The sequence below is a fragment of the Rhipicephalus sanguineus genome, chromosome 6 (genome assembly GCF_013339695.2).
Source record: "Rhipicephalus sanguineus isolate Rsan-2018 chromosome 6, BIME_Rsan_1.4, whole genome shotgun sequence".
NCBI lineage: Eukaryota > Metazoa > Arthropoda > Arachnida > Ixodida > Ixodidae > Rhipicephalus > Rhipicephalus sanguineus.
This window is the reverse complement of record NC_051181.1, coordinates 59034459-59061393: the sequence shown is the minus strand read 5'-3', so window position 1 is coordinate 59061393 and position 26935 is coordinate 59034459. Positions and strand designations below refer to the sequence as shown.

The following is a 26935-nucleotide window of genomic DNA, read 5'->3' as shown; positions in this document are numbered from 1 at the left end:
AGTGGCTTAGGCTTTGTCTACACATTAGCGGTATTAAAGAATTGCCTGGTGTATTGGAATCATTTGCGTTTCTGAAACATTGTGGCGCGTACCTTCCATCGCAGAATTGCAGGATCTGCTTTCATGACATATGCGAAATCAATGTGAAAGCTATTCTGCAGTAACTCGCAGTGGAAAGTAGCCAGCCCTACAAACTTCATATGTAAGTGTATGAAATTTCTAAATGTACATAATATTTTTATATATTGCTCACCACAAGCAGACAAAAATGACTGGTTCTCTGAAGATGGGAGCTGCTGCTACCCGACCTCACTTATGCGAATACGCAGTATTTTATATCGATGTACTGTAGAGTTAGTAAGCTTCCATGGCTACCGTAAACTAAAGTCCCCACGAACAATCAACAAGGCGACTTTTACCTGCTCCTGATTACAACATCAAAGTTTTAGCAGTAAATACATAAGACTTGCTACTTAAGTAGGTGCTAGTTATGTGTTGTTTGTGTGCCTGCTTTCGAAGCTTTGGACTAAATATGAACTCGCACACTGGCATTGCCAATTTTTCAGCGTCATTTCACTGATGACCAGTTCGAGCAAACCATCTTAAGAAGCTTTGGAACAAAAAAACTCAAATGTTCTGCTGTGCCATCTATATTTTCCCACCGGCCAGAGAAGCGCCCTAGAAAGCACCACACCCTCGAGGCGCTGGCAAGCAGACAGGTGAGTACAACCTTGCTTTGACGATCTGATGAAAACGTATCAGTGCATGCAAGTTTGCATTCAAGAGTATCTTCAGTGTCTAATAGCATTGTCACTACAAGAAATAATAACCAACTCTCTTTTTCTTGCTAATATGTGCAGTGACACTTTCTCCCACTAAGTTACATGGCGACATTTATGTAACTGTCTTGCAATCATGGCATAAGCTATCACGAATTCACGTTGGTTTTATGCTTTCAGTAATGTATCCTGCTATTGTTCCACTTCCTGGCTCTGATATGTTGCAACCGGCTGCTGGAGTTGTGCCTACTCCTGGTAAGTTGATACGCAGTGATGAAATTCGCAGTGCAGTGTATAGCACAAAGTTCATGGAAACTGTGGCTATAGTGGCATTTCTTGCTGGTAACACATTACAACCCAGCGTAGAAACTGCGCCACACTCTGCCATTGAGCTAGGGGTGTAGTTATTTAACCTGTCCATTAAAGATAGCAACATGTCCATGTTTTTTTGTTTTGTTTTTTTTTTCGTTTACTGCATATGCAGAGACAGCCGCAACAATACCCAGTAACGACGCCTTGCACCTGTCAACCGCAGCTGTGCCAGTCATTGATGGTGAGTGTGTGGTAAGCTTTGCAGTCTACTTTATGAGAGGTCAAGTACCAGCACCCATTGTATTGTTCTGAGATGAAGGAACTGGAATAGCTCCTGGTGCTCAGGTGTTACTTGCTTAGTGAAGTTTACAGCAGTGTCCCTCTTTGTGCTTGTGTTTAGTGATCAGCTGGGTGCATCGTGTAGGCCATCGCCCCTTCCCATAAAGCTGTAAAGTTAATACAGCTGTTTCTGCTTTTGTCCAGTAACCATGAATGATGCATTATTCACCTTTTCTTGTTTCGTTACCATAGAGGCAGTTGATGAATCACATACTGAAGACCTGCAGCAAGATGTTGATGAAAATGTGCAGAACGTGATCCTTGAACCTCCAGGGAGACTATGACGTGTGCATCCAAGAGTACACAAACAATATCATCTGCTTCATTCTCCAGAAATGGTAGATACAAGTGTTATGTACGCTAAATCCACACATCAACCACATTGACAAGCTAAATGTCGTTCGTGTTTGTAGACAATTATTGCTTGTTTTACCTGAGGAGAGCTGCTGCTTCTTCCTCTCTTGTGCCATGTCCAGTAAAAGATGGAGGCTATGAGAAGCACTATGAGAAATCTAATTATTTAATTAAAAAATAAATAATTTATTTTTTAAGTTATGGCAAAATTTTTCTTGTAATATTTTGTCATATCTGACATTTAAAAAAATGAGTAACTGATACAAGTGAAAGGTCATACACGTATCTGTGTAAACAGAGGTATTTTATACATCACTGTACTATGCTCCGACATAAAAGAGTTTTCAAAATCAACGTAAAAGTTCGGCAACTAAAAAAATAGTCGCAGGACCATTGTGTATTAATTTCCACTTTCCATATGTTACTTACTAGGTGCTTGGCAAGCACTCTACGTCGCCTGTACTTCCTTAAAGACGAGTGGTCTCCCTAATGTTTGTCTAAGCAAGAAGGTAATTTAATAGCTTGTTGCCTTGATGAATACAAGTCCATTTGTCGAAATGTTGTCTCAAGCAACGTTTCCTATGCAAGGATTTTTCATACTTTCTGGCATTGCATTACACATGTTCTACACAATTCACGGATTGTGCAAGACCTTTTGTTTTTTAAATACAATGTAATACTGATGCAGGTCTGTGTAGCAGTGAACCACCTACAAAGAAAATGCGGCTCAGTATTCTACGAGATATAACTGTGCCTGTTCAATCGGCAGTGCCATGTCCCAAAGGTCAGTGCTACGTCTATGCATGAGATTTCATGTGACTATGTCCCATATAGGCCATTTGCAACAAGTTAGGTTTTACGTAAGGTCTACAGTTTCTGCTTGACACTGGACATCCTGGGCATGCTAGTCCTAACTGTGTATTTTAAAAATAAACTGTTATCAATGTTGTGATTCTGTATTTCAGGCGATCTTCGCTGTTTCTCTGTGGAGAAAATGCAGGAAGAAATTAAGAACCTTAAACACAAGCTTGCTGCATCTCAGAAAAGAGCAAAGTCTTTGGAGAGGGAGAATGAGAACCTTCATAAAGGTAATTGTAGCTTGTAGCACTTTGTTATGCTGTATATGATTCTTGTGTCTACCAACAGATCCTACATTTACCAAAAGAATGTGGTGTGTCCTTGTGCAGTATTTCCAGTCATAGTAACTATGTTTCAAATTTGTTCATATTAGTATTATAAGAGAATCTTAAGGAACAGGGAAAGGCATACAAGTGCATTATACCCGACATCACGAACAAAAACTGCACTGCTCACCTCTTTGTCACTTAAAATTTTGGTGTTGCAACAGTGCTTCTGTTTTAAAATTCATTTGCAATATTTCTGGCCGTTGGACTTAACAAAGTGCTTAGAAACTCCCATAGGAGGTTCTGCATCTATTTTTTTGTGATTTGTTCCTATTATGTTTTCTCATTTTGTTTCTGTTCTGCCTATATGACCCTTCTCGTGGTAATCTGCAGCTCAGGCGCCGTGTTTCGGAAGACAAGGATATAAAACTCTTGCGTTATACGCCTATCCTTTGTGAGGAACATCTGAAATTATTCATTCGTCTTGTGTGTCTTAGAGCGGCTCAGTTTCTTGAGCATTGGAGCTGAGGGGCTCGGACTTGAGTGTAAGCCCTGCCAAGCTGAACAGTTTTTGAAAAACTTCAGGCCTGTGCTGAACACGCACCAAAGTTTGAGCGTAAACTTCAGGAGCAGCCTTCTAAATACCAGATCGTTGTCAGCTCATGATTATAAACATGCATGTCATTGGGTTGAAAACTGTGCTAGCTAATGCAGGCCGCTGTAGCTTCCTTGGCTTGCCAATTATATATTGAATTCTAATGGAAGTTGAACCAAATAAATGGGTCTATTAAGGTTTTGTCCTAAACAGTGATTTTACATAAGCTTAAGACGAGAAGGCATTTGGATATTTTATGTGTGCTCGTCGAGGTCTTATGTTGTCGCAAACTGATGTCAGTGAAATCGCATAAAAATTTGACTTTTTGTTGAAGCTGTGGATTTTGACGAAAGGAAACTTTTTCTGAGGTGACACAGGTGAAGCAAATGAAGTAGAATTTTTGATACATTTTTTTTTCTGGTGCGCAGGTATCGACAAATACTTCAATAAAGACCAGCTGCAGAGTCTTCACAAGTCTACAATGCAAAGCACAGCATGGCAAGGTGAAACACTAGTGAAAGCTTTGAAGATGAGACTTTCTTGTGGCTCTCAAGGGTATAGCGTTGTTCGAGAATTAGCCCGCCCTCTTCCAACTGAACGCACAATTCAACGAAGAATTGAAGGATTCAAGTTCACTCCTGGGATCCTGAGAGAAATGTTCGACATCTTAAAGATTAAGGTATGCTTAGTGTGTTATATTCTTTCTGAATGTCACCTTTGTACCTTAAGACTTTCACCAGCAACATGATTTGGTAGTGCAACTGTTGCTTTGCTTTAGAAGTGACTGTTTTGTGTCTGATTGTTCACAGTTAATTTTTCATAGTGCAACAGCAGTCACAGAGCTTCTGATCTCATTGGGTGCTCAAGAATAGAACAACTGTATACATGCTGATACTTAATTTTACGTGGCAATAGCACTGCGAGCAGACATAAATGGCAGCACTTGTGAGACATTTCAGTGTTGTGATGGGTTGTTCGCACGCATGCTGGCGCGAATATCAGTTGCCTTGAGTAGCTTTCAGTTGCCAGTAGCTAGCCAGGGGGCTGGTTTTGGGGGCTTTACAGAGGCTTAAGTCATTGGAAACCATTTAATTTTGTCGTTTGAAACCAGTACGCACCCCTATAAACAATTCTGTAAATGAAAAGTTTTTTTTTACCGTGCCTATGAATGACATTCTACATGTTTTTATTTTGCAGATAAGTGTTCTATCTGAGCAGGAGAGGCATGCCGTGCTCATGCTCGATGAGATTCAGCTAACCAAAGGAATGGATTTTGACACTTCAACAGGTCGTATAATGGGAACTCCAACTGTGCCACCTACTAAAGGCAGTACTAGAGACAACGCTCTGGCAACACATGGGCTCGTCTTTATGCTTGGTGGTTTGTCAACACGGTGGAAACAGACTGTAGCTTATGAGTTGACAGAGAGCAGCTTCCATGCTGCCACGATAAAAGCACGGATTGTAGACATCATAGATGCATGTGAGCAGATAGGCATTAAAGTGCATGCTGTTATATCTGACATGGGCCCTTGCAACCGGGCAGTGTGGCGGTGCTTCCACTTGCCTTCTGGCAAGCATGTACAAAAGAAGCCTTACATTTTGCACCCTCAAGACTCTGCGCGCCACTTGTACTTCTTAGCGGATGTCCCTCACCTATTGAAAAACCTGAGAAGTCATTTAACAAGGAGGCAGAAGATTTATTTGCCAGATGTTGTTGTGAAAGCTAACAACCTTCCAACCAATGAAGTGTCCATTCAATATATTGAAGAGCTAATTGAGCTAGAACATCATGCGGAATTCAAGGTAGCACCGCGGCTTAAAAAAGCATGTCTGAGTCCTGGTCATTTTGACAAAATGAAGGTTGGACCAGCATATACACTTTTCCATCATGACACTGCTGCTGCTCTTCAGTATCACATAGAGAAGGGCAACTTGGACAAAGAAGCGCAAACAACCGCTTGGTTTGTACAGAAGGTCCACGAGTGGTTTGCTATGATGACTTCGAGAACAAAGAAAGAGGCATTAATGCACAAGGGAGAAAAAGGGCTTAGGTGTTTAGAAGGCTTCATAGGCCTCGTCAGAGACTTGTCAATTGGCGATAAAGGAGGGGCGTGGAAGCCTATTCAGACAGGCATTCTGCTGTCTACGGGAGCTGCACTTGCCATTGAAGACGAACTGCTGTGGAACCATGGCTTCTCCTTTGTGCTTTTCTCACGCTTGAGCCAGGATGCGCTTGAAAATTTCTTTTCTACGATTCGGCTCCGCAACCAAGGGACTTCAAATCAGCATTGAGAAGTGCATCACTGGCACAATTCTTGCGGCCAAATGCTAACGGCAGCTATGCTGCTTCAGAGTCAGAAATGTTTGTTGGCATCAGGGACAAAAAAGAACATCAGAAGCCAGTGTCTGTCATTTGTCCAACACAGCCCATGCTAGTATGTCTTAGCCCTGATGATGTGGAGGCATTTGAATATCTCTGCGGGTATGTGGTCTACAAGGTAAACAAGAATTTCAAGAGCTGCAACATCTGCACAGCTGCCATTCTACAAGACAAACCACTGAAGGAATGCAGCAGGCTGCTGCAACTGAAGTCTTTCATAGCTGAGAAAATGCCTTTGACCACACCCTCTGATGCTGCCCTCATGCTCTTGAAAGCAGTGGAGGCATTCTTCGCTCTCAATAGAGAAGCAGTACTTAACAACCGTGCACGAATAACAGCCCTCAAAAAGGCTGTTCTCAAGGTGGTGAAAACGAACATACCTGACTGTCACAGTGTTCCAAGCAAACTTGTTCATTGTTTTTTGAATACTAGGGTGTATTTGTTTTTGAAAAAGTTAAATGAGCGAATATCGGAAGAAACACAGTCTCCCAGGTGCGGCAGCAGAAGTGTAGGTATGCGTGAAGCTGCAAAGGCTGCCAATTAACTGCTAGTGTGCAAGCTCAAGAGAGGTCGCATCGAGTACACCAAAGATAGCATGGACTGGTGCAATTCCATGCAATGTCTTCAGTACTTACTGTTAATAGTCATGTACCATTTTTTGTACAAATGTTGTTACAATCCAAAATGAGATTGCCGGTAAAAGTAAATTGCTCAATCTAGGTTCTTGCTGTTCCCATGAACATTTTGCTTTCCACGTTCATCAACTGAAATTGCTCTCGTGCAGGTATTGTCTTTAATGATTGCCTTTTTTTTAGGGGGGAAGGTGTATTATAGTTAACACTGCTGTTATAATCCTAATAGGGATTGCCAGTATGTTTAAATTGCAGGTGTGAAGGACAAACTGTGTGAAACTTTGTTCTTTTTGCATCATACTCATCTGTTCTGCCCTTCGCACACCAATCCAGGTGGAGTGCGAGTTCAGTTTGTTGCTATTTCTGCAACGTGTTCTGCCTCCCACACATAGGTGTGTGCACGAGGGGGCAAAGGGGGTTGTCACCCCCCCCCCTAATCAACTGAAGGGGGCACCAAGTCACTAAGTCGTACCTGTCCCGTCATTCTTTAATGTGCAAGGTTATGGCCATACAGGTTTTTGACAATGGCAGCACTGATATTGCATTCCAAGAGCTCTTTACTACCCATTTTACTCCCGGTAAGTTAGAGACCAATGACAGGCCCTTGTGGGAAGCACGTCATTGCTTCATTTTCATTTTTGCATCCACTGCGAAGCTTTTTTTTTTTTTGAAATCGACAAATGGAGGGAGGGGGTGCTGCGTTGAGACTTTGCCCTGCCTAATGGGGAACCTTGTGCACGCCTACGCTTCCATAAGCATTATTTCAAATCTCTTTCCTACAGGTATTGTTGCTTTTAATGATTTAACTCTTTTTGGGGCATTGTAGCTAACACTGTATAATTGAGAACTATTGTGTATCACATTTTGCATTTCAACAACTTGGGTAGCATTGTATAGTCAAAAAGTTTTTGTACATTACCTTGATTTTTACGTTGTTTGACATGTGTGAGAGCCTTGCACCATGTGTACCCCCTATGATGCCGCTGGCTCTTGAGGGTATGGCAAATAAACGTCTATCAATACTGAAGTGTTCGGTTTGTTTTTATGGAGTTTCAAACACACTTAAATTGTGAGTGTTGCATTGCCGATGCCAGTTTTCCTGGCTTTCTGTTTAGTGTGAAAACAACTGTGCTGCAGTGAATTATCAGTGCAAAAGTGGCGAGTAATCGTGCAAAATTATGTAACTATGGTGAAATTAGGGTATCAACAGAAATAATTGAATTCTTTAAAAACGACAGTGATTGCCTGTTGTTAAGTATTAGGAACTTTGTGCACGGTAGTACAATATGAACATGGGGGGGAGGGAGCTGCATTATAAAGGGTGTGCACTTCAAAGCAAATATTCTGCTAGTGTTATCTGTACCAGTGGTTCTCAGCCATGGATGTTTCGAGGACCCCTTGTGGACTGGTGGAAGTGACAAAAGGCCCCTTGCAGTCAGAGGAAGAGAAGGGCGGGGGGGGGGGTGTTATAAATTAACACAACGTGCAGTGTGAAGTAGGTAATCTTTGTTTTTCCCTGGCGAACAATCATCAAACTAAAGTGCCAGACCAATTCGATCTGAACAGCTTGTCACTGAGCTGTGCTGTCTGCAGCCACGCTCAACCTGTTTCTAGCTATGTTCGTTCTTCAAATATGCAAGCCTGACAAAAACGTGCTCGCGTGTATGTGTACAAAACTGCAACGAAAGCTTTACAGCCATCTCATTAAGAAGGGGAACATAGGTCAGACCCGCCGCAAGGCAAAGGTGTTATACGGTGAAACACGGAAATTAGAAGGGGCCGCTGTCACGAGATGTGTGCCTCCAAAAAACGCGTTTTTTTTTTAGAGGATGGGTTTCGCGGACCCCCAAAAATGGCTTCGCGGTCCCCAATTTGAGGACCACTGATCTATACTATTTAGGAAGCTTCTAGATTCGAGTGATGGCTGAAAGCATCCTAAATACGCGCAGATAGCTGATCACGTTGTTTTACGACGACCTTTTCAGCCGCTGTGAGCCGTAGGGTAAGAAAAGTAAGTAAATGGTGTTTACGTCTTCGCTGTGAAGAGCATGCATTTGAAAGTGCTAATATTTTTGGGCGTAAATTGCATGCGAAGACTCGGGTCTTCTAAAACGTGCTAGCTCAATACATGCGTTGCTCTAATATTCGAGGCGGCGGAACACACGTCTCTGCCATATGCGAAACACAGGGTGGCACATGGCCACTATAGTGTAAATATATTGCTCAGAAATCGCCACCTTTTACAGCCCGGCGCGATACAACGTAGCAGCTGTCGCCAAAGAAAGTTGCGGACGGACTCGGTTAAGTTGCGCGTTGAGCCCCAAGAGTGCGGTATTAAGCTCCCTTTGGGATCGCATTTGATTGTCTGCACTTATGCGGCCGTTAACAGTCGTGAATGGCTAACGCTGTCGGCACTCAGCGGCCGTTAGCGGTCCGCCACTCTTTACGCGGCTTCCCCGTCCTCAGAGTTTAGGAAGAACATGGCGGCCGACGCCGACTGCGTGTGAGAGGGGGTTGGGAGAGGAGGCAGTTGTCGCTACTTAAAGGGGTACTGACACCTTTTTTTGAAGGCGAGTTTACTCTGCCATAGAAATCTCCTGTATGCAGAGATTGCTCTGAGCATGTGTGAAGCTCAGCAAATGCTGATAAGATATTTTAATTTGATATTAAAGTCAATTTTTCCCTGGCGCACCTACTGACATTGACACTAGCTTGACGTCAGGCTACAGTACAAATTCTGGTGACTGCGCGCAGCAGTCTGGCTAGTTGTGATGATACTTCCAACATGGCCCCTTATGCGTCATCAAAACTTCCAAAATGGCCGCTTGTGCGTGACCAACAAAGCCACGGTGCGGAGCGGCCGTGGAAACGTCACTATATGTTGTGCGAGCACGTGACGAGACGCTCATACCGTATTGTTACGTCAGGGTACAGTAGGAACCGAAACTTGCTTTTAAACACATACTATAATTACTTTTCCAGGGCGCACTCGCGCTTAGCACTACCTTTTCTAGGCTCTTGAGGGCTTGACCCTTCATTTGACACAAAAAAACGACAACTGAAAATATTCGTGTCAGTATCCCTTTAAGAAGAACAGGGAAAAATCTAGGGACTTTAAGAATACCTTAAGAGCAGGAATCCGGACAAGAGAGCGAGAGGGGTGATGAACAACGGTCCTCGCCGGGTGCTCCTCTGACGTCAACAATACTCCGATGCGACGTCCGGCGCGGCGATGCGGAAGCCGGAATGGTGACGTTTCGTCGCATCGGATCGCCGCATCGCATGTCCGGCGTGTATCCAACCGGGCAGATATTTTCGCCGCCGCATCGGATCGTCGGAAGGCCGCAGCCAATGACAGCTCGGGAGACGTGTGTCGTCACACCGCTGGTGGCGCCCTCTCCATGTCGCCGCTAGAGTGCCTCGATGCGCGCGCCCCCGCTTAGAGTGGTGTCAGCTTTTGAAAGGGCAGGTGCCGCCTCCTCGGCCTTGGCGGCAGCGTGGCCGCCATTTTGAATCCCCCGCCCGGTCACTTGTGCGTGGCGCGTGTGCTCTTTTTAGGTCGGTGCTCGTTTCCCTCCAGTTCTATGCGCTCGCTACCGTCACCATGGCCGGGTGTTGCGTGCCGCAGTGCAGCAATCATTCCAGAAACGCTGGGAGATGTATCGTTTTAGAAGATACGAGGTTTCTTTGGACAGTAAAAATCAAACGTGACAAGCGGCATCCGAAGAACACATTATGCACTTGCAGCGTAAGTTTCCGGCCGGTATTTCGAATGCACATGCAAGGATAACCTGCCGGTGTTAACCTTGCGTAATAAATGGACACACTGATATCAGCTACATGCTTAAAATGCTTTGGTTCACGTGTGCATGAATCCTGCATTTTTCTTCCCAAACATTCTTTACTGCACTTGGTTGGTCCTGTATCTGCCTTTGATTTTTGCTTTCGCGATTTTTGTGATTTGAAATGTATCATGGATTATATTGTGCGTGTTTGTGTGCAGATCAGATCCTTCTTTTTTCCTAATAAGAATTATTTGTGAGAATTTACGTCCCAAGAACCCCGATATGAGTATGAGAGGCGCCGTATATAGTAAAAGGCTCCTGAAATTTTGACCATCTGTTGTTCTTTAACGTGCACCTAAATCTAAGTACGCGGGCCTCTGTCACTTCGCCTCCATCGAAATGGGGCCGCTGCGGCCGGGATTCGATCCCGCAACCTTCGGGTCACCAGTCAAGCACCATAGTTAAAACCACGGCGGGTTCTTGTTTTTTATATTCCTTTCCGTGTTTCAAGTACGCCTTCTGTGCTGGTCTGATGCCCATGTATGTATGTGTCCAGTTAAATGTTTTTTATCCTTCCCTGTTTCTGTGTTTCAAGGTTGCATTTTCGTCCTGTCTTAAATAATTACGCAGTTTCTGTTTTCTTTATTATTTACGATCACTGTGAATCGACTAGTGGCAGTTGTGTTTTATTGTGTAATTTGCGTTTTATTTCTGTAATTGCTTCTGTCAGCGCAGCATTAATGCGCACAAATAAATGGCCTGTACACTGGATATTAACGCACGCACACACACACACACACACACACACACACACACACACACACACACACGCACGCACGCACGCACACACACACACACACGCACACACACATTCAGTATCTCATTTCTTTCAGCAAGCATAATTTATTTATTAATAACGTAAGCCCTGAAGGCTCATACAGGAATGCGCATACAAACAGTTCTCGCGAAGCGTCTATACAAAGAAGACGCATGAAAACAACAACAAGACGGGGAAGCATTGAGTACAGTAGACACGCTATGTCAGTAAAAAATACGAGAAACAAAGTCAAGTTGTACAGTGAGTACGTCAGGGAAAACCAGTTGATGAAATAACTCACAGGCTCCCTTATGCGTTCGCTTAAGACGGCTCGAAAGCGAAAGCCATCTTCTTCTTCTCAGTTTTTTGCGCACAAAGCGCGGTTTTGCATTGCCTCCAAGATCGGACGCACCTCACCTGGTTTTGCACTGCCTCCGTGATCTGCCCACTTTTGACCAAGCTACGATGTCATGTGATAACGGCATCATATGACGTCACGCCAAAATTTGTGAAGCCATGATGACTTCATATGGTGACGTCATCACGTGACGATTTTTTCGTCCCTCGTCCTCAACGTCGTGGTATGCTGACGCCGTAGACGCTGGACGCCGACGGTCAAATTTCGCGTTTGATGAGGCATTTATTAAGGCTTTCGCTTTAAAAATACGTCCGCCACGGTGGTATGGTGGTGACGGAGCTCGGCTGCTGACCCGAAAGTCACGGGTTCGATCCCGGCCGCGGTGGTCGAATTTAGGTCGAGGCGAAATGCTAGAGGCCCGTGTACTGTGCGATGTCAGTGCAGGTTAAAGAACACCAGATGGTCAAAATTCATGGAGCCCTCCACTATGGTGTGCCTCATAATCACATCATGGTTCTGGCAAGTAAAACCCCAGATATTATTATTAATAAAAGAGACAAATAACCGACGCCGAGCATCTGCCGCACAAAGTGTAATACAGTATTGGAAACACTCAATATTATGTGCATGCAATTGGGCATGCGAGAAAACCTGCAGATACAGAAAAAGAAACTGCAGATACAAAAAGAAGAAGGAAAAACGCACTGATACTGCGCGCGTGCAAAGTTTTACGGCATACTACTCAACAACGTATTCATCGTTTTGATAAGGACTCAAGGTGCAAGTCGAGTGCCGATACAGTAGCGGCTACAGATTGTGAGCAAGAAACAATAATGATAAAGAAGCTTTCGTTTCATTTTAGCAGGATAATCGCACCATATTTCCCCTCGGCCCTTTATTCTGTGTACAATATGTATGCTGCCATTTATAATAAACGAGTAAACTGTTTGCAAACTTAGCAAAATGAGCCACCTTAATCGCGCTTAGGTAGCTTCGCAACACTAAATTGTGTGTGTTCAGATACATATACTGCTGCTGCTGCTGACATGTATACAAATACTTTAAACGATTGTTTGTGTATTTGGAATGCAGAGCTTACGAGAAAATTAAGTAAGGCTTTAGACTTTGTCGTTTCCGGCGTAAGGAAGGGGATTGGTTTTCAACATAATGGAGTCTACGTCTGCCTCTAGCGCATAACACATGCACAGGCCGTCAGCTTACATGAATTACATGCTTCCTTAACAAACATTTAGGCAAAAACAGCAATAAAAGCTGCCCAAGCCTCGAAAAAGAAAAGAAAAGAGAAAGCTCACTAGCGCGCACTTATTTCGGGACGTATCCGCGCACCGCAAGCGCTTTGTGTAGCGCGTTTCGCATGCTGCCGAGCGGCGGCGGGATTCGCAATGGCGGCCGTCGTAGCAGACGACGCGCCTGTCCTCACCCTCAGCGGAGCGCGCGGGCATCAAGGCACCCTAGTCGCCGCTCCGATCACCGTGGCCAAGGTAGAGATGGGCAAACCGGCTCACTTGAACGGCTCACCGGTTCACGGATCACCCTAAATCGACGAAGGAAGGGAAAACACTAGGAGGGAGAGGAGGCAAGAAGGAGGCTGCCTTCCCCCTCCTGGAATTTCGCGGCATGCGCTGGTCGCTGCTCGATGCCTCCGCTCCCCCCCCCCCCTTCGCTTATGCACCCCTCTGCAAAATGTTCTGGAGACGCACTCTGTTTTGGCAGTCACAAAGTGCCTCCGGGCGCCGAGTCACCTCCCGGGATCTGACAACGGCACATGTTTAAGCGTGTTGCCAATGGACGTGCATGGCGTGTCCACGACAGGCGAGGATGCTGCGACTACGTTGATTGTCCCTTCTCCAATGTTGTTGGCTGCGACTACTGTAGCTGCGACTGTTGTGAGCAAGGACAAAAAGGGCAGTTGCTTTCTGCCATCTCCAATAGATGGCGTGAAAGCCAGCGTAGCGTTAACGTAGCGTACCTCTATCAAGGAACGCGAACTCGAACGAAGCGGCTCGACCGGTTCAACGAACAACAGGTTCAACACGGCTCACTGAGCGAGAGAGAACCGGCTATCGACAATGCACTACTGTACCGCCACCTTAACCCGGCTCACGCGCTCACCGGCTCACCGTTCATCCCCGGCTCTCTGAGCATCTGAGCAGATCGGTTCAGCACGGCTCACTGAACGAGCGAGAACTGCGAGAACCAGCTCTCCCCCTTTCCCAAAGAACCGCCGCTCACTTTTACTGAGCCGCGGATCACCCGCTAAAAAAGCCGGCTCGCTCCTGAGCGACCCATCTCTAGCCAAGGCGCGTCGGTGGAGTGGAGCCTCGGAGCATTTGCCGACATGGCCGCTCGCGGCGGCGTGATAAACATCGAGTACATTTTGTTTGTGACGTGGAATAAACCCTGATTGAATAAAGTGATGTTTGAAGCGCGCCATTTCTGCAAGACAGTGCCCGTTTCCAAACCACTAGCGAGATCGCGAGCAGCGATGCAAGGCCATTTCGCAGGTAAACACAGCGACACCATCGTCTCGGCTCGCCGGCTCGCTTCGCTTCCACCTTTGCTCTTCACATCGATGACGTCGAGAAAGTTAATAGCGTGTGCTAACGCGTTACATGCGAGTACAAAGCTTAAACGTGTTCGCTCTATGACGAGCTCACGTGTGATCGTGAACGGCGTAGGCGACGGCCGGCGTCCGCCATGATAGGCCTACCTCTCGGGGTCGTGAGTGATGGCGAGCTGTTGCAATGTGCTTGTCGTTCGCGAAGGCGCAGTTTTAGTGATTATTTCCAAATAGAACGAAGCGTGGTTGTGCAAAGTTGTTTGTTTTGTGCTTCATTACGAGGATCCGAAGTCATCCGAGTGTGCATTCCGAGGCGCCGTATGTGGGCAGAGCCTACGGCTGATTGCTCGCTCGCCCCGTGTGTGTCAGGATTGCAGAGTGGCTGAGGAACCCTTGGCAACATCAGACCTTCTGAAAAGGCCTGATGCCGCCGGTTATATGATTAACAATTATTACCAAGTGTCTTTACCGCAGGAAAAGCTTCCGCTTCGGACTTGTCGAGTTTTACACAAACCTTGATGGCAGTCCTTTGCTCCAACGAGAGCTGCATTGTGGCTTACACGGAAAATGAAAACTAGTTTCGCGGAAAAGTATCTGTTTACTCTCTAGCTGGTAGCATACGACAGTGTGACCGCACGTGCGTAAGCTAACTTCCCCCTCCGCCAATATCAAGCGGTCCTGGCCAATTATTGACTGTGGTTTTCCGACAAGCCCTGTATATATATGCGTGTGTGTACTGACAGGCCACTGTAGCACATTTTAAAACATGTGTTTAAGCATGTGGTCGCTAAATACCTGCATGGAGTGGCTCTCCCATTATGCTTCACACTAAGATGATAACCGCTCTGTAGTGGAAGCGGTTCGACGTTTCTGCCACTGTGAACGATTCCAGCGAGATGCCAGGACTAATCGTGGCGGATTAAGTCTGCTATGTACAAGAGCGTCCGCAGAACTTTTTGCAGGGGGGTGCCTCCGCAAGGAGGGGTGGGGGGGCTGCATATGTTAACACATGCAGCCTTTCTTTCACTGCCGCGTCAGGCATGTGGGGGTGCTATATCATCCCTGTATTGGCGACTGCCGCAACTTGGGCGCGGCCGCTGTGTTTGGAACGCACGTGCTTGGCGTAAGCCGAGGCGTTCGTCCAAGGTCAGTGATGCGCTGTCTGTAACCCGAGTTTAGCGCGGTGGCGCCGGCATCGCCGCCGCGAATTTAGGCCGGCGCATAGAAACAGGAGTGATTCTCTCTATTCGGGTGTGGCTGCGCGCGCGGATGTGCGTCTCGTCGCGGTGGGTCCGGGGGACGGTACCGCGGCTCGCTGCCCTCGGGCCCTCGTGGTGAGTCGTGCATCTGCGGCGCCGCCACCGCATTTGTATTGTATTATGTTGTTTTATTGTATGTCTTATGTTATATTGTATTGTAAGTATTATACTGTCTTGAGTGTACGTGATATGTTCCCACTACTCATTGTTAGCGTGTTACGTATTCATTGTCAGCGTATGAGTTTTAGCGGGTTATGTGTTACTTGTTTACTAATTCGGCCGGCGAGCTCGCCATATATGCTTTAAAGTGTGTTAATAAACCTACACATTTTTTTGCCCGACCGCGTGAACTGTCTCCGTGTGTTCCGAGGGCGGCGGTGGTTATATCGCTCAGACCCCACAGGCATGACTGGCAAGATTAGTCATATAGTAAATGTTAACGTGCGAAGTTGGCTGGTAATACTGAAGGATGTTTCACATGAATACGTGGGGCCCGAGTGTGCTAATCAAGCTATGTAGCTCTACATGGAAAATTATTAACCGCAATTCCAAGGGGGGGCAGCCGCCCCCCCCCCTTGCGCCCCCCTCCGGACGCCCATGGCTACATATGCCGCGCGCTTCCTGCAACACTGACCGATGTGTGTGAACAGACGCTGTCGTTCAATATAAAGTCGTAGTGCCGACTCTCAACTTGAGCGAATGTGAAAGGCGTGAAAGATGGCGCGGCCTGTTGTCAGTGGCTTGAGCAAGTTGTTTGTATTTGTCGACGTATTGTTGTAGCCTCAGTATCTGGCTCCTCAGGTATCTTTCTTTTTTCTTCCATTTGCCCTTTTCGGTAGTGAGCAAAGTATAGAGGCCCAATGGCTGTCGACCTGGACGCTTTTGTCGCATGGGGCAGCCTGCTCAGCCTTGTGCACTCATCTATTGTGACACTGTACATAATAGTTGTCGGTTGTTTCGCCGGTAGCGCATGTGGTGTCCATGGGCTCCGATTCTTCAGCTTCTGGACCTAATGTCAGCGCTGCACATGGCGGCGATCGAGAGGCAGCATTGCTACTTGTACTACATCCGTTGGTTGACTGTTCGGACGCAACACGATCAAGTTTAGGGATACTTGGCATGCTTGGTTCAGTTGTTACCTTGGGCTGCAAACGTGAAGGGCAGTCTGCAAAGAGTGACGCTACTGCATTCTTCTTAAGCCGCCGCTTCTTATATTCTATGAAATCTTCGCGTCGTAAACGATGGCTGCATATTCTAGTGTAGTTTGAAAATGTATTAGGAGACCAATTATCCCGCCTAATTACTCTAAGCCACCTCTACCGAACACCAGCGGCGGCTAGAATTTCATGGAACGACAGCCGAACAATGTACGTATTAAGGCGAAAGCCTTAGGTGCCTCATCAAACGCAAAAATTGACCGTCGGCGGCGTCAGCACGAGTGATTCAAAAAGTAATTACGTGATGACGTCATCATATGACGTCATAGATATGATGACGTCATAGATCATAAAATTTTGTGACATCATCGTGACGTCACATCACGTGACGTCGTCATATTACATCTTCGCTTGGTCAAAATGGGCCGATCATGGAGGCAGTGCAATGCCTCCGCTGATGTGCGGAAAGCTTGCACTGCCTCCGATCCTTGAGGCTGTAAGAAAACCCCGTTAGGCACAGAAATATCTCGGAGGGAGGCAGGGAATGTTCAATACATTGACTATAAGAAAAAGAAGAAGATGGCTTTCGCCTTTCAGTTGTTTTAGATGAATGCATAAGGGATCCTGTGAGATTTTCTTTCTTTATCAAGAAAGGGAAATAAAAAAAAGACAATCGTGATTTCTTTCAGTTCCATTTGCAGAGGCGAACACAACAGTATGACATACAGTAAGGCATTGGGGCGGTTGCAATAGCCTGAAATAGTAAATAAAACGCGAATACTATTAAACTCGAGTGCAAGTATCGAACCGGCAGCACGGACTGACAGACTGCCTGCGGAATACGTACAGCGGAGATGGAAAGACACGCGAGAATGCGGCATATGCATTCTTTGCTGTTTCGCACTTATTTTCAAGTGGTAATAGCCTGGATGATTGATGAAAAGACGATGTCATCCACGACACAATAAAAGACTATCTAGCATCTCTTTATTACCACCACGGTTTATGAAAACAGCGCGCCGCTATGTTCGCGTTTCTTTCCATCCCCCTCTACCTGAGAAAGCTTGCAAGAAGCATAAATGCAATTTAACTCGGTCGCAAACACAAATTCGAGAGCTTCGTGATACGCGCGTCCATTCAGCGCCAGCTTCCCGTAGTCTACTTGCACAGCGCCACCGCGCGGCAGCGGCGAGCGGACGCGGAGCGCGCGCTCGACGGCCCGAGGAGAGCGTTCGCCCAGGCACTGAAAAAAAAAGGCTGCGCTGGTGCAGCTTATTGCTACTGCATAGAAAGATATTATCCGAAATTCCAGGGGGGGGGGCAGCCGCCCCCCCTTGCACCCCCATTCGGACGCCCATGGCTATGTACATGCACGTGTTGAACCGCACCTGGCTGCTGTTTCGCAAAAAACTGCAACATGATGTAGCGTCCTGCATGGCCTCTCCTTTTGAACAGACAAAGTGGATTATATGTCTTCTGTGTACTTGCACGTGTCCAACTGCATCTGACTACTGTTCCGCTGAAAGATGTAAACATGATCTTTTTACGCGCATACTTGTGGCGCCCCCCAAGTGCATTCATCCGCCTTTGCGCCCCTTTACAAGAGAAAACAAAAACAAGTAAGACTGTGGTACCGTCCAAGGGCTTAAAAACGACGGCGCACCGTTGCCATATTGAACTCTGACGAAGGCCGGTGTACCGGCTCCAATGTGAGTTAACCCTCTCTGGGTTTGCCTATATTTTTGACACTATCATATAAAAACCGGCTGTGGTATATTAATATGAGCTGCAAAGAAATAGTATAAAACAAATTTCATCATAATCAAGCCAGCAGTCTACTGAAAAAAAGTGGGGAGAGTGTTTTCAAAAATTGGGAAAACACGGTCCCACTGTCTCATGAAGGCACCATCTCGAGATTGGATCAACGGGTATTTGGGATGGAAACGGCCGAAGCAAGTGGCACAGTGTGTCACTTCTCAAGTTGTGCTAAGGAAAGTTGTGCGGACCTCATTTCCAGCACTAGAACACCACCTGCACCTGCGCCTCTTGTGAGCCTTCATGGCACCGTGGTCTGTTCCTGTAGAGCTTACTTCACCGCATGCACAAACCATTTTTTGTCCATTTGCCTGTCCTTGCTTTTGCTGTCGAAATTTTCGAGTACGGCTGTTGTCTCTGAATATGTACCTGCTTTTCAAGAGTTGTATGATATAAAGAAAAATATTTCTACGCACGAATATCCGCAATTACGCTGAGGGATGAGCGTGGCAATTTCGCAGGGGATTGTGTTTCGATGCGTTTATCGGTCAAGTTATTGCGCAAACTTGCAAAAACACATGATGACTGGAAGCTCAAATCGCCTCTCTGAAAAACCAGGAAAAGAGGCAATTATCCGGCATTTAGATTGGTAGGCTCTTTCTATCTGAAGAAGAGGAAAATTCAGAAGTATCATAAAACATTTGTCGAAATCCAGCGCCAATTTAACACTACTTCCGCCGTTTGAAAGCGTGGTAAAAGAATTTTCCTCGACATTACCAAGACTTGGGTAAGATATGATTGACTTAGAGTTGCGCTAATTGCAACGGGTGATGTGGGAGACAATTTTTCCTGCTGACGGGAAAGTGGGCCGTATGTGTCCCACTGTCGTACAAAGGGTTAACAAATTATAGGTTGTTTCTTGTCTGTTAATGTTGTATATCAAGAACGCAGGATCAGAGGGCGGAAGAGAAACTTTATTGAGCTGCTCGTAGTTACAGAGCCTTGAGCAGACTGCCCCGATGGAGGCGGGGTCCTCGAGGAGGAGGAGGGCCGTTCCGTCGCTCTCTTGTTTACAATACATGGCGAGAGCGGCGTCCCGGGGAAACATGACTCTACATGTATTTAGTTCACGGCGGCTGCAATAGCACATAATTCACAGCCGCGCACAGATGTAAACACGGAGAGCCCATGTGGTCTCTCACTATACACACTCACGTTGTTAAACACGCACGCTTTGCCGTAGCTTATATGTGTGTGGCTTTTTAGTTCCCAACATCTTCCTCCCCCCTAAGACTAAAGGTGTCGTAATTCAGACGTTCAGGAAAACGTCTCGTGCGCGTACTCCGCCTGAGAACGTTCCCGTTTCCACTGTCTGTGTTGGGAGGTGATTCCGAGGGCTCCGCGTCTGAACGCGACGGCGTCAAGCCTGGAGCTGACGGCGCCGTGCCGACGGTCTGCGCTTCGTTTCCGTTACCCGTCTGTGGGCAGCTTATATCGTCCCCGTGAAATGGGATATCGCCTGGCGCGCTGCGGCTGCGCAAATGGTCTACGTGGCAGAATCTTACTTGCCCCGAAACAAACACTAGGTATGTCATGGCGGACCTTCTGTGGACTATCTTTCCGAGAAACCACTTAACGGTTTCACCTCGAACGCTTCTTACGTAAACGAGATCCCCTTTTTCAAACTGTCTTGAGCGACCTCGGTGTTTGTCCGCGCTCTTCTTTATGTGCGTTGTTTTTTCGTTCATTTTTCGTGCAAGGTCTGGTTTCAGCATTGAGAGCCGCGTGCGCAGTTTCCTTCTCAAGAACAATTCAGCTGGCGTCTGCCCTGTGAATGTATGGGGAGTGGTTCTGTACCCAAACACGAAGTTATCCACTTGTTGTTGTAGTGTTGTTTGCTGGTTTTACTTTTGGTCACTTACTCCCTGCAGCAGAAGCGACTTCTTCAGCGTTTGTACTGCTCTTTCTGCCGCCCCCTTTGATTGTGGGCGGTAAGGAGGAGTTAGCGTGTGTTTCACACCGTTTGCTTTTAGAAAGTCCTCAAATTCTTGGGCTCTGAACTGAGGGCCATTGTCTGTAACAATTTCGTGTGGCAATCCATATGCAGCAAACATAGATCTCACTACTTCGATTGTCTTTTGCGCTGTTGTGGAGTTCATGATTTTTACCTCTAGCCACTTCGAATGGGAGTCCACAGCAAGGAGAAATGATTTGCCGTTTTTCTCTGCAAAATCTAAGTGTACTCTCTCCCACGCATTCTCACACCATCTCCACGGTTGCAATGGAGTGGGCTGACCGAACGAAGCAACACTCTGGCAAATATCACACTTTCTAGTGATTTCCTCAATACTGCGATCAATAGCAGGCCACCAGACCTTTGATCTAGCGATTGCCTTCATCTTAGTGATACCGATGTGCTGTTCGTGCAGCAATCCAAGAACGTCACTTTGAAGTGAAGCGGGAATCACAACTCTGTTATTCCATACTAAACAACCCATGTGCACACTCATTTCTAACTTCCTTACAAAGTACGGCTTTAGCTCGTCAGAAACTTTGTTTGGCCAACCGCTCCATGTGAATTCACGTACAACGCGGAGTACTTCATCTCTGGCTGTCTCTAGCTCAACGTCTTTAACTGTGACAGGATGGTCTTGTATCGACGCAAAATAAAAAATGCTTTCAGACTCTTCAGTAGTTTCAGGCAGGGAGAGCCTCGACAAACCATCAGCATTGCCAATCGTACGTCCTGCCTTATACGTGACCTGGTAACGGCAGGCACGTAGCCAGGATTTTTTTTCGGGGGGGGGGGGGCAAAGGCCTAATTATTCGAAAGAGTCTTTTCATGGCAGAAAGAAAAATAATTGCCCGGGAACATAAAAGGCTGGACGAATTGCGGGGGGGGGGGCGCCCCCCCCCCCTTGCCTATGGGCCTGCTGCCTGGGTAACGCTAATTTCACAGTACGTGTAACCAACCGTGCACTCGCGCAGCAGCTACAGAGCTCGCTGGACGCTTAGGGTCAAAAAGAGCAGCCAGTGCCTTGTGATCCGTGAAAATTTCGAACTTGCGACCATACAAGTACTTGTGAAATTTCTTTATTCCAAAAATAATGGCAAGTCCCTCTTTCTCGATTTGCGCGTAATTGCGCTCAGTTTGGGTCATTGATCGAGACGCAAAGGCAACAGGTTTTTCATGACCATCAACCACATGAGACAGCACGGCCCATAGGCCGTATGCAGACGCATCACATGTCAGACGCAAATCTTTTCTGACCTCATAAATCTGCAATAGCTGGTTATTACACAGCAATTGTTTGCATTCTCTGAAACACTTGTCACACTGACTTGACCATTTCCATGCACTTTCTTTGCGTATCAAGTTGTGTAATGGCTCAAGCAGAGTTGCCAGATTTGGCATGAACTTCGCATAGAAGTTAACGAGGCCAAGAAATGCTTTGAGCTGTGTAACACCCTTTGGCTGTGGAGCATGCATGATAGCTTCCACCTTGTCTGGTGCTGGGTGCAACCCATTCTCGTCAATTACGTGTCCCAGATAGCGCACTTTACTTTGAAAGAACGAGCATTTTTCTGCATTAACGCGGATTCCATGATCCTGTAGCTTCTTAAGCACTCGTTCGGTTCTTTCGTAGCACTCTTGCTTATCTTTTCCTGAAATAAGGACATCATCTATGTAGCATGCAGTGCCAGGAATTCCTCGTAAAATGTGGTCCATTACTGCTTGGAATATCGCAGGAGCGCTTGCTACTCCGTAAGGCAGTCTTTTAAATCTAAAAAGACCCAAATGAGTGTTCACTGTCAATAGCTCTTGGGCGCGTTCATCAAGTTGAAGTTGCAGGTAAGCCTTAGAGAGATCTAGAACTGTGAAATTTGTGCCTCCTACTACAGATGCAAAGATGTCCTCCGGTAAAGGCAGTGGGTATTGATCCACCTCTATACGCGGATTTGCAGTAATTCTGTAGTCCCCACATATCCTAACAGAATTGTCTTTCTTTGGCACTATCACAAGAGGGGTCGCCCATTCACTGTGCTTGACTCGATATATGATGTCAGCTCTCTCAAGGTCATGCGATTCTTTTAGGGGCGAAGCTCCTTATGGCGGCACCCGTTCGTCCCTCGTAGCGTAGTATGTAACCAGTCTTACGCTTTGACCTGCAAGGTGGTGCCGGTGGGAGATTTTTCCTGTGCCTTGTTGAACAATAAAAAATTCGCAGCGTTAGCTAAAAGCCGACTTCTTCTGTCTCTCATTCCCATTAGCAGCCATTCTTTACCTCCAAGGTAGTGCCTGGTGAGATTTCTCCTGTGCGTGATTAAACAATAAAAATTTTGTTCAAAACGCCGTTGATTGATGAAATAAACCAACAAAAGACGCCAGATGTTTTGTAAAAGCAAAACGAAAGAACGCCAGATGTTTCTAAAGCAAAACGAAAAGACGCCAGCTGCTTAACGAAAGACGCCAGATGTTTTCTAAGCAATGATTTTCTAAACAATGAAAATTCACAGCGTACATGTAAAATTAAAGTGCGCTGCAAGTCGTCATAACTCATCGAACCTTTAGTATAAACGCGCCCGATCTCACGTGGGTGATGATGTACTGGGCAGAATTCACGGAAGATTCACGGTTTACCGATGAACCTCCGCAGCTTCGCCCACTCATCATCATTCACTCCGTGGATATGCTGTGATTTTTTTCAACTTGCTCCAACACGGCGTATGGAGCTGGTCTAGCCTTACAAAAAAGGGGTGACACATTCTCTTTCAGAACAATGCTCCCATTGGAGCCCTTGATTGTACCGTATCCTTTTGCAAACATTTCATGGTACTTTTTCAAAAGAGAATTTTCTGTCTGAATGTTGTACACAGGTACGACTTCTGACCAATGTAACCTTATTTTCGACAACCAGTTACGCCCCAAAAGTGTTGGCATCCTCAAGCCCGATTCGTGCTTGACTATTACAAGCGCAGCTCATGGCGCTGTGTGCCATAGCTCACATCAACTTACGCGGAACCCTTCACATTTACAGGTGTTCCGTTGTATGTGACAAAGCGCACATCAGTTGCGGACCACTCAGCATCGGGAAAACGTTTTTCGAATTCGCTTTCCGACATTAGAGACACTGCTGATCCTGTATCAAGTTCCATTGGAACCTCTTTGCCATTTATGTGTAGCTTTACTACTAAAAGAGATGTCTGACCATCTCTCTGGTTATGCCCTATTGCCAACAGTTTCGCCTCTGTTGTGCTTTGGTCAATGCAATGCGTTTGTTTAGTTCGACACATTTTAGCAACATGGCCCTTTTTCCAACATTTGAAACATTGACTCTGCAAAAATGGACATGCCCTAGCAAAATGCTCATTACCACACCTGAAACATTTTCCTAGAACCTGTACCGTTCCGTGACTATGGATCTCCGTGGTGCGTAGTGCTGGGCAGCACTTTCGTGATATCAGCATACTTGGAGTCAGCAGGATTCTTAGGCAGCAGACGGCTTCGTAGTGTCACGTAGGCTTTTTCACCTAGGACTGTCAAGAACACTTGCGCCTTCCTCGGCTCGTCAATGTTGTTAGCGCTTGCGAAGACCTCTAATCTTTCGATGTAGACTTCGATGCTTCCAGTGTCGGGTCTGAACTCAGCAAGCCTTCCAACCGGCGTCGTAACCACGCTGCGATCTCCTGATGCTGCTATCCCGTCTGCGGATGTTCCCATGATTGAACAGTCCAGTTTCACCACAGAAAGATGTTGTTAACACTTCTCTTGTGATTCAATCGGAGATGCCATCTTCGGTCCCATCGGATATACCATCTGAGATCCCATCCTCGTCGCCAAAACTGTTGTATATAAAAAACGCAGGATCAGAGGGCGGAAGAGAAACTTTATTGTGCTGCTCGTAGTTACAGAGCCTCGAGCAGACTGCCCCGATGGAGGCCGGGTCCTCGAGGAGGAGGAGGGCCGTTCCGTCGCTCTCTTGTTTACAATACATGGCGAGAGCGGCGTCCCGGGGAAACGTGACTCTACATGTATTTAGTTCACGGCGGCTGCAATAGCACATAATTCACAGCCGCGCACAGATGTAAACACGGAGAGGCCATGTGGTCTCTCACTCTGCGTTCTTGATATACAACAGTTAAGCCTGTGTATCTTCATATATATATATATATATATATATATATATATATATATATATATATATATATATATATATATATATATATATATATATATATATATATATATATATATATATATATATATATATATATATAATGGAAAATTAGTATGCGAAAAAAGGAAGTTGGCATACGTTTTCATTCAGTGTTTTTCAGGGCCGCAGAGACGTCATGAACAGCCCTGAATGATTGCCTGTAAAGTTTTGACGTCAACGATCATACTTCTACTCGTAAATGTACGGTGCATGTGCGCGTGTGTAATTAATGAACCAGATGTGTTGTGCCCCGTGACCGCTAGTAGTCCTTTCCTAACCCTACTACTCTTTTCTGCATGACAGGAGAGAACTGCGGCGAAAGTGACTTAAGAAGCGCTTTGCACACAATAGATATAGGCCAAGCTTCTTCGCCAAGACCGTCCGCTTCGTCTCTTGGGGCCTTCGTCCACCTTTAAGAGGACTTCATGACGGACCCGCAGCCCAAGTTTCAGTCTTGTTTCATAGAACGTCTGATTGCGGGGAAATGGCTTGCATCTACGTAGCAGGCACGTGTTAACACAGTACAAAGCCGCTGCTGCCTCAAGCAAAGGAGCACGCGTCAACGCGTCGGGGAAAAAAAACACGACGTCAACTTCATCAGTAATCTAAACGCGAAGGCGCCTAAAGGCCTTCAAGATTCGCGCGCACTATCTATAAGGCAACGACGCACCGTGGATGAACGCGCAGCGCGCATGCCCGCGCCCGCGCGTGACTGCCGCGTCATCCGCGACAACCGGTTCGCAACAACCGTACTCCAATACAGTGCAGGCTAATGGGCCTTGGCCGGGACCACAGAAATATTCGTATCACCCCGAAATTCGTACGAGCCGTGATCGTATCACCGAGGTTTTACTATATATATATATATATATATATATATATATATATATATATATATATATATATATATATATATATATATATGTATATATATATATGTGTGTGGTTCTGTGTGAAACATTCACATTGAATGAGTACAGAAACACAATACAGACGGCGCCCTTAATAGCTATGAGCATGAAGTATCCTCAGCTTCCCTGTTCAGACAATAGAAAATTCAGTGCCTGTGGAAAATTGCCTGAAACGGCTCGTTGTTACGCTCATGAGTGAAACGGAGCATTCAGTAAAACAACGTTTCTCGAATCCCCTTCCTAACATCTTTAAGATGGCTCCTAATAGTTTCCATTATTATAATGCAAACTCAATTTCGCTATTTTACTAAGCGATAAGCCGAATGTTTTGTACTGTATACTGAAGGCACGCCAACATATTTATATATTTGCTTTCAAAATCGCCTTGGCAAAGTGTAAATGTGTAAACAGTAGTATAAATAAAGCGGACAGAAGAATAAAGCAGATGTCTTATTTTGGGAGCACGTTACAAAATATGTACTGCAGTGACCAGACCGGAAAAAACAGTACAGAGACTTATGTAATGAATTGGATGCAAAATGACAGCTAAGAAAGCACTTGTGCCACTAATCAAATTATGATTTCATGGATTCTTTGAATAAATGTAGCAGGATGTGAAAAATACGGTATGCCACGATATTTTCTGTTTGGTAAACGCTTGCTCTATTATATCGCCCATCAGTACCAGTGGTGCTAAAGTTGTTAGAATCTTATTTGCATATGAGTTGATTCATTGCATGCAAGTCAAGCTTACATCCGTAAGATCCTTCAGCTCGCTGAAATGGAAACTCCACGAGACACAGAGCAACCCCATTCTTGCACGGATCACATTTCATTACAAAGCAAGACGCAATATAATCTTCAACGACGACACTATAGCAACATAAGAATTTTCGCGATAGACGCCGCACGCTGTGGAGTACGCGGCGCAGGACAGTGGCTAAGAGCAAGTCTCGCGGCATTGGCGCAACTAAAAAAAAAAATCGAGAAAAGAAAAGGTACGTGGGCCGGGCGTAGACGTCCGTGCGCTTGTCTTCCTCATCTTCTGCCCTCACTGGAGCACTCTGGCGGAAAAATAAAATTGCGTCACTGCCCTTGGACTTATCAGAGGTCTTAGTGGCACCAGTACTCATAGAGGTTCCTAAAATTAACTAGAGGGGACTCTGGCGCTGCGATCGTTCAGCCACCATGGGAATGATGGGTAGTACACGGATTTGCCTCGTCTTCGTGCTTGCGGGCTTTGAACGCACTTGTGGCTTTGTTTACTGTTGTGTTTTGGTTTTCTTTCGGATAAGAGAATAGACCGTTGTGAACGTCGTGACTAGATTTGAATTGGTGAGCTTAAAATGTTAGTTGTGCAGTGGAACTGCTGACTTTTGCTGAACTTCGTCTTTCGACAAAGTGGATGCAGGCGACGCGGTGCCAAACGGAGCCGAAAGAACGAAGTTTGACAAATCCGTGTAATACCCATCATTCCCATGCTGGCTGAAGCGCCATGCGTTGCAGCTCCCACAGACACTAGCGCCAGAGTTCCCTGTAGTAAGTATTGTAGGAAGCTATGCCAGTACCAGATTGA

General features: G+C 45.9%; 2 protein-coding genes across 2 annotated transcripts in view; both read left to right on the top strand.

Moving 5' to 3' along the window:
- Positions 1–5019, top strand: part of LOC125758976 (uncharacterized) — a 110953-nt gene extending 105934 nt beyond the window's left edge. The window contains exons 3-4 of the mRNA XM_049416778.1: positions 3932–4006; positions 4706–5019. Coding sequence (XP_049272735.1) covers positions 3932–4006; positions 4706–4761 — 131 coding nt within the window. The 3' untranslated portion in view covers positions 4762–5019. The remainder of the gene's footprint in view (positions 1–3931; positions 4007–4705) is intronic.
- LOC119397286 (THAP domain-containing protein 1) overlaps positions 1–26935 on the top strand; it is a 207179-nt gene that overhangs the window by 122154 nt on the left and 58090 nt on the right. The window lies entirely within an intron of this gene.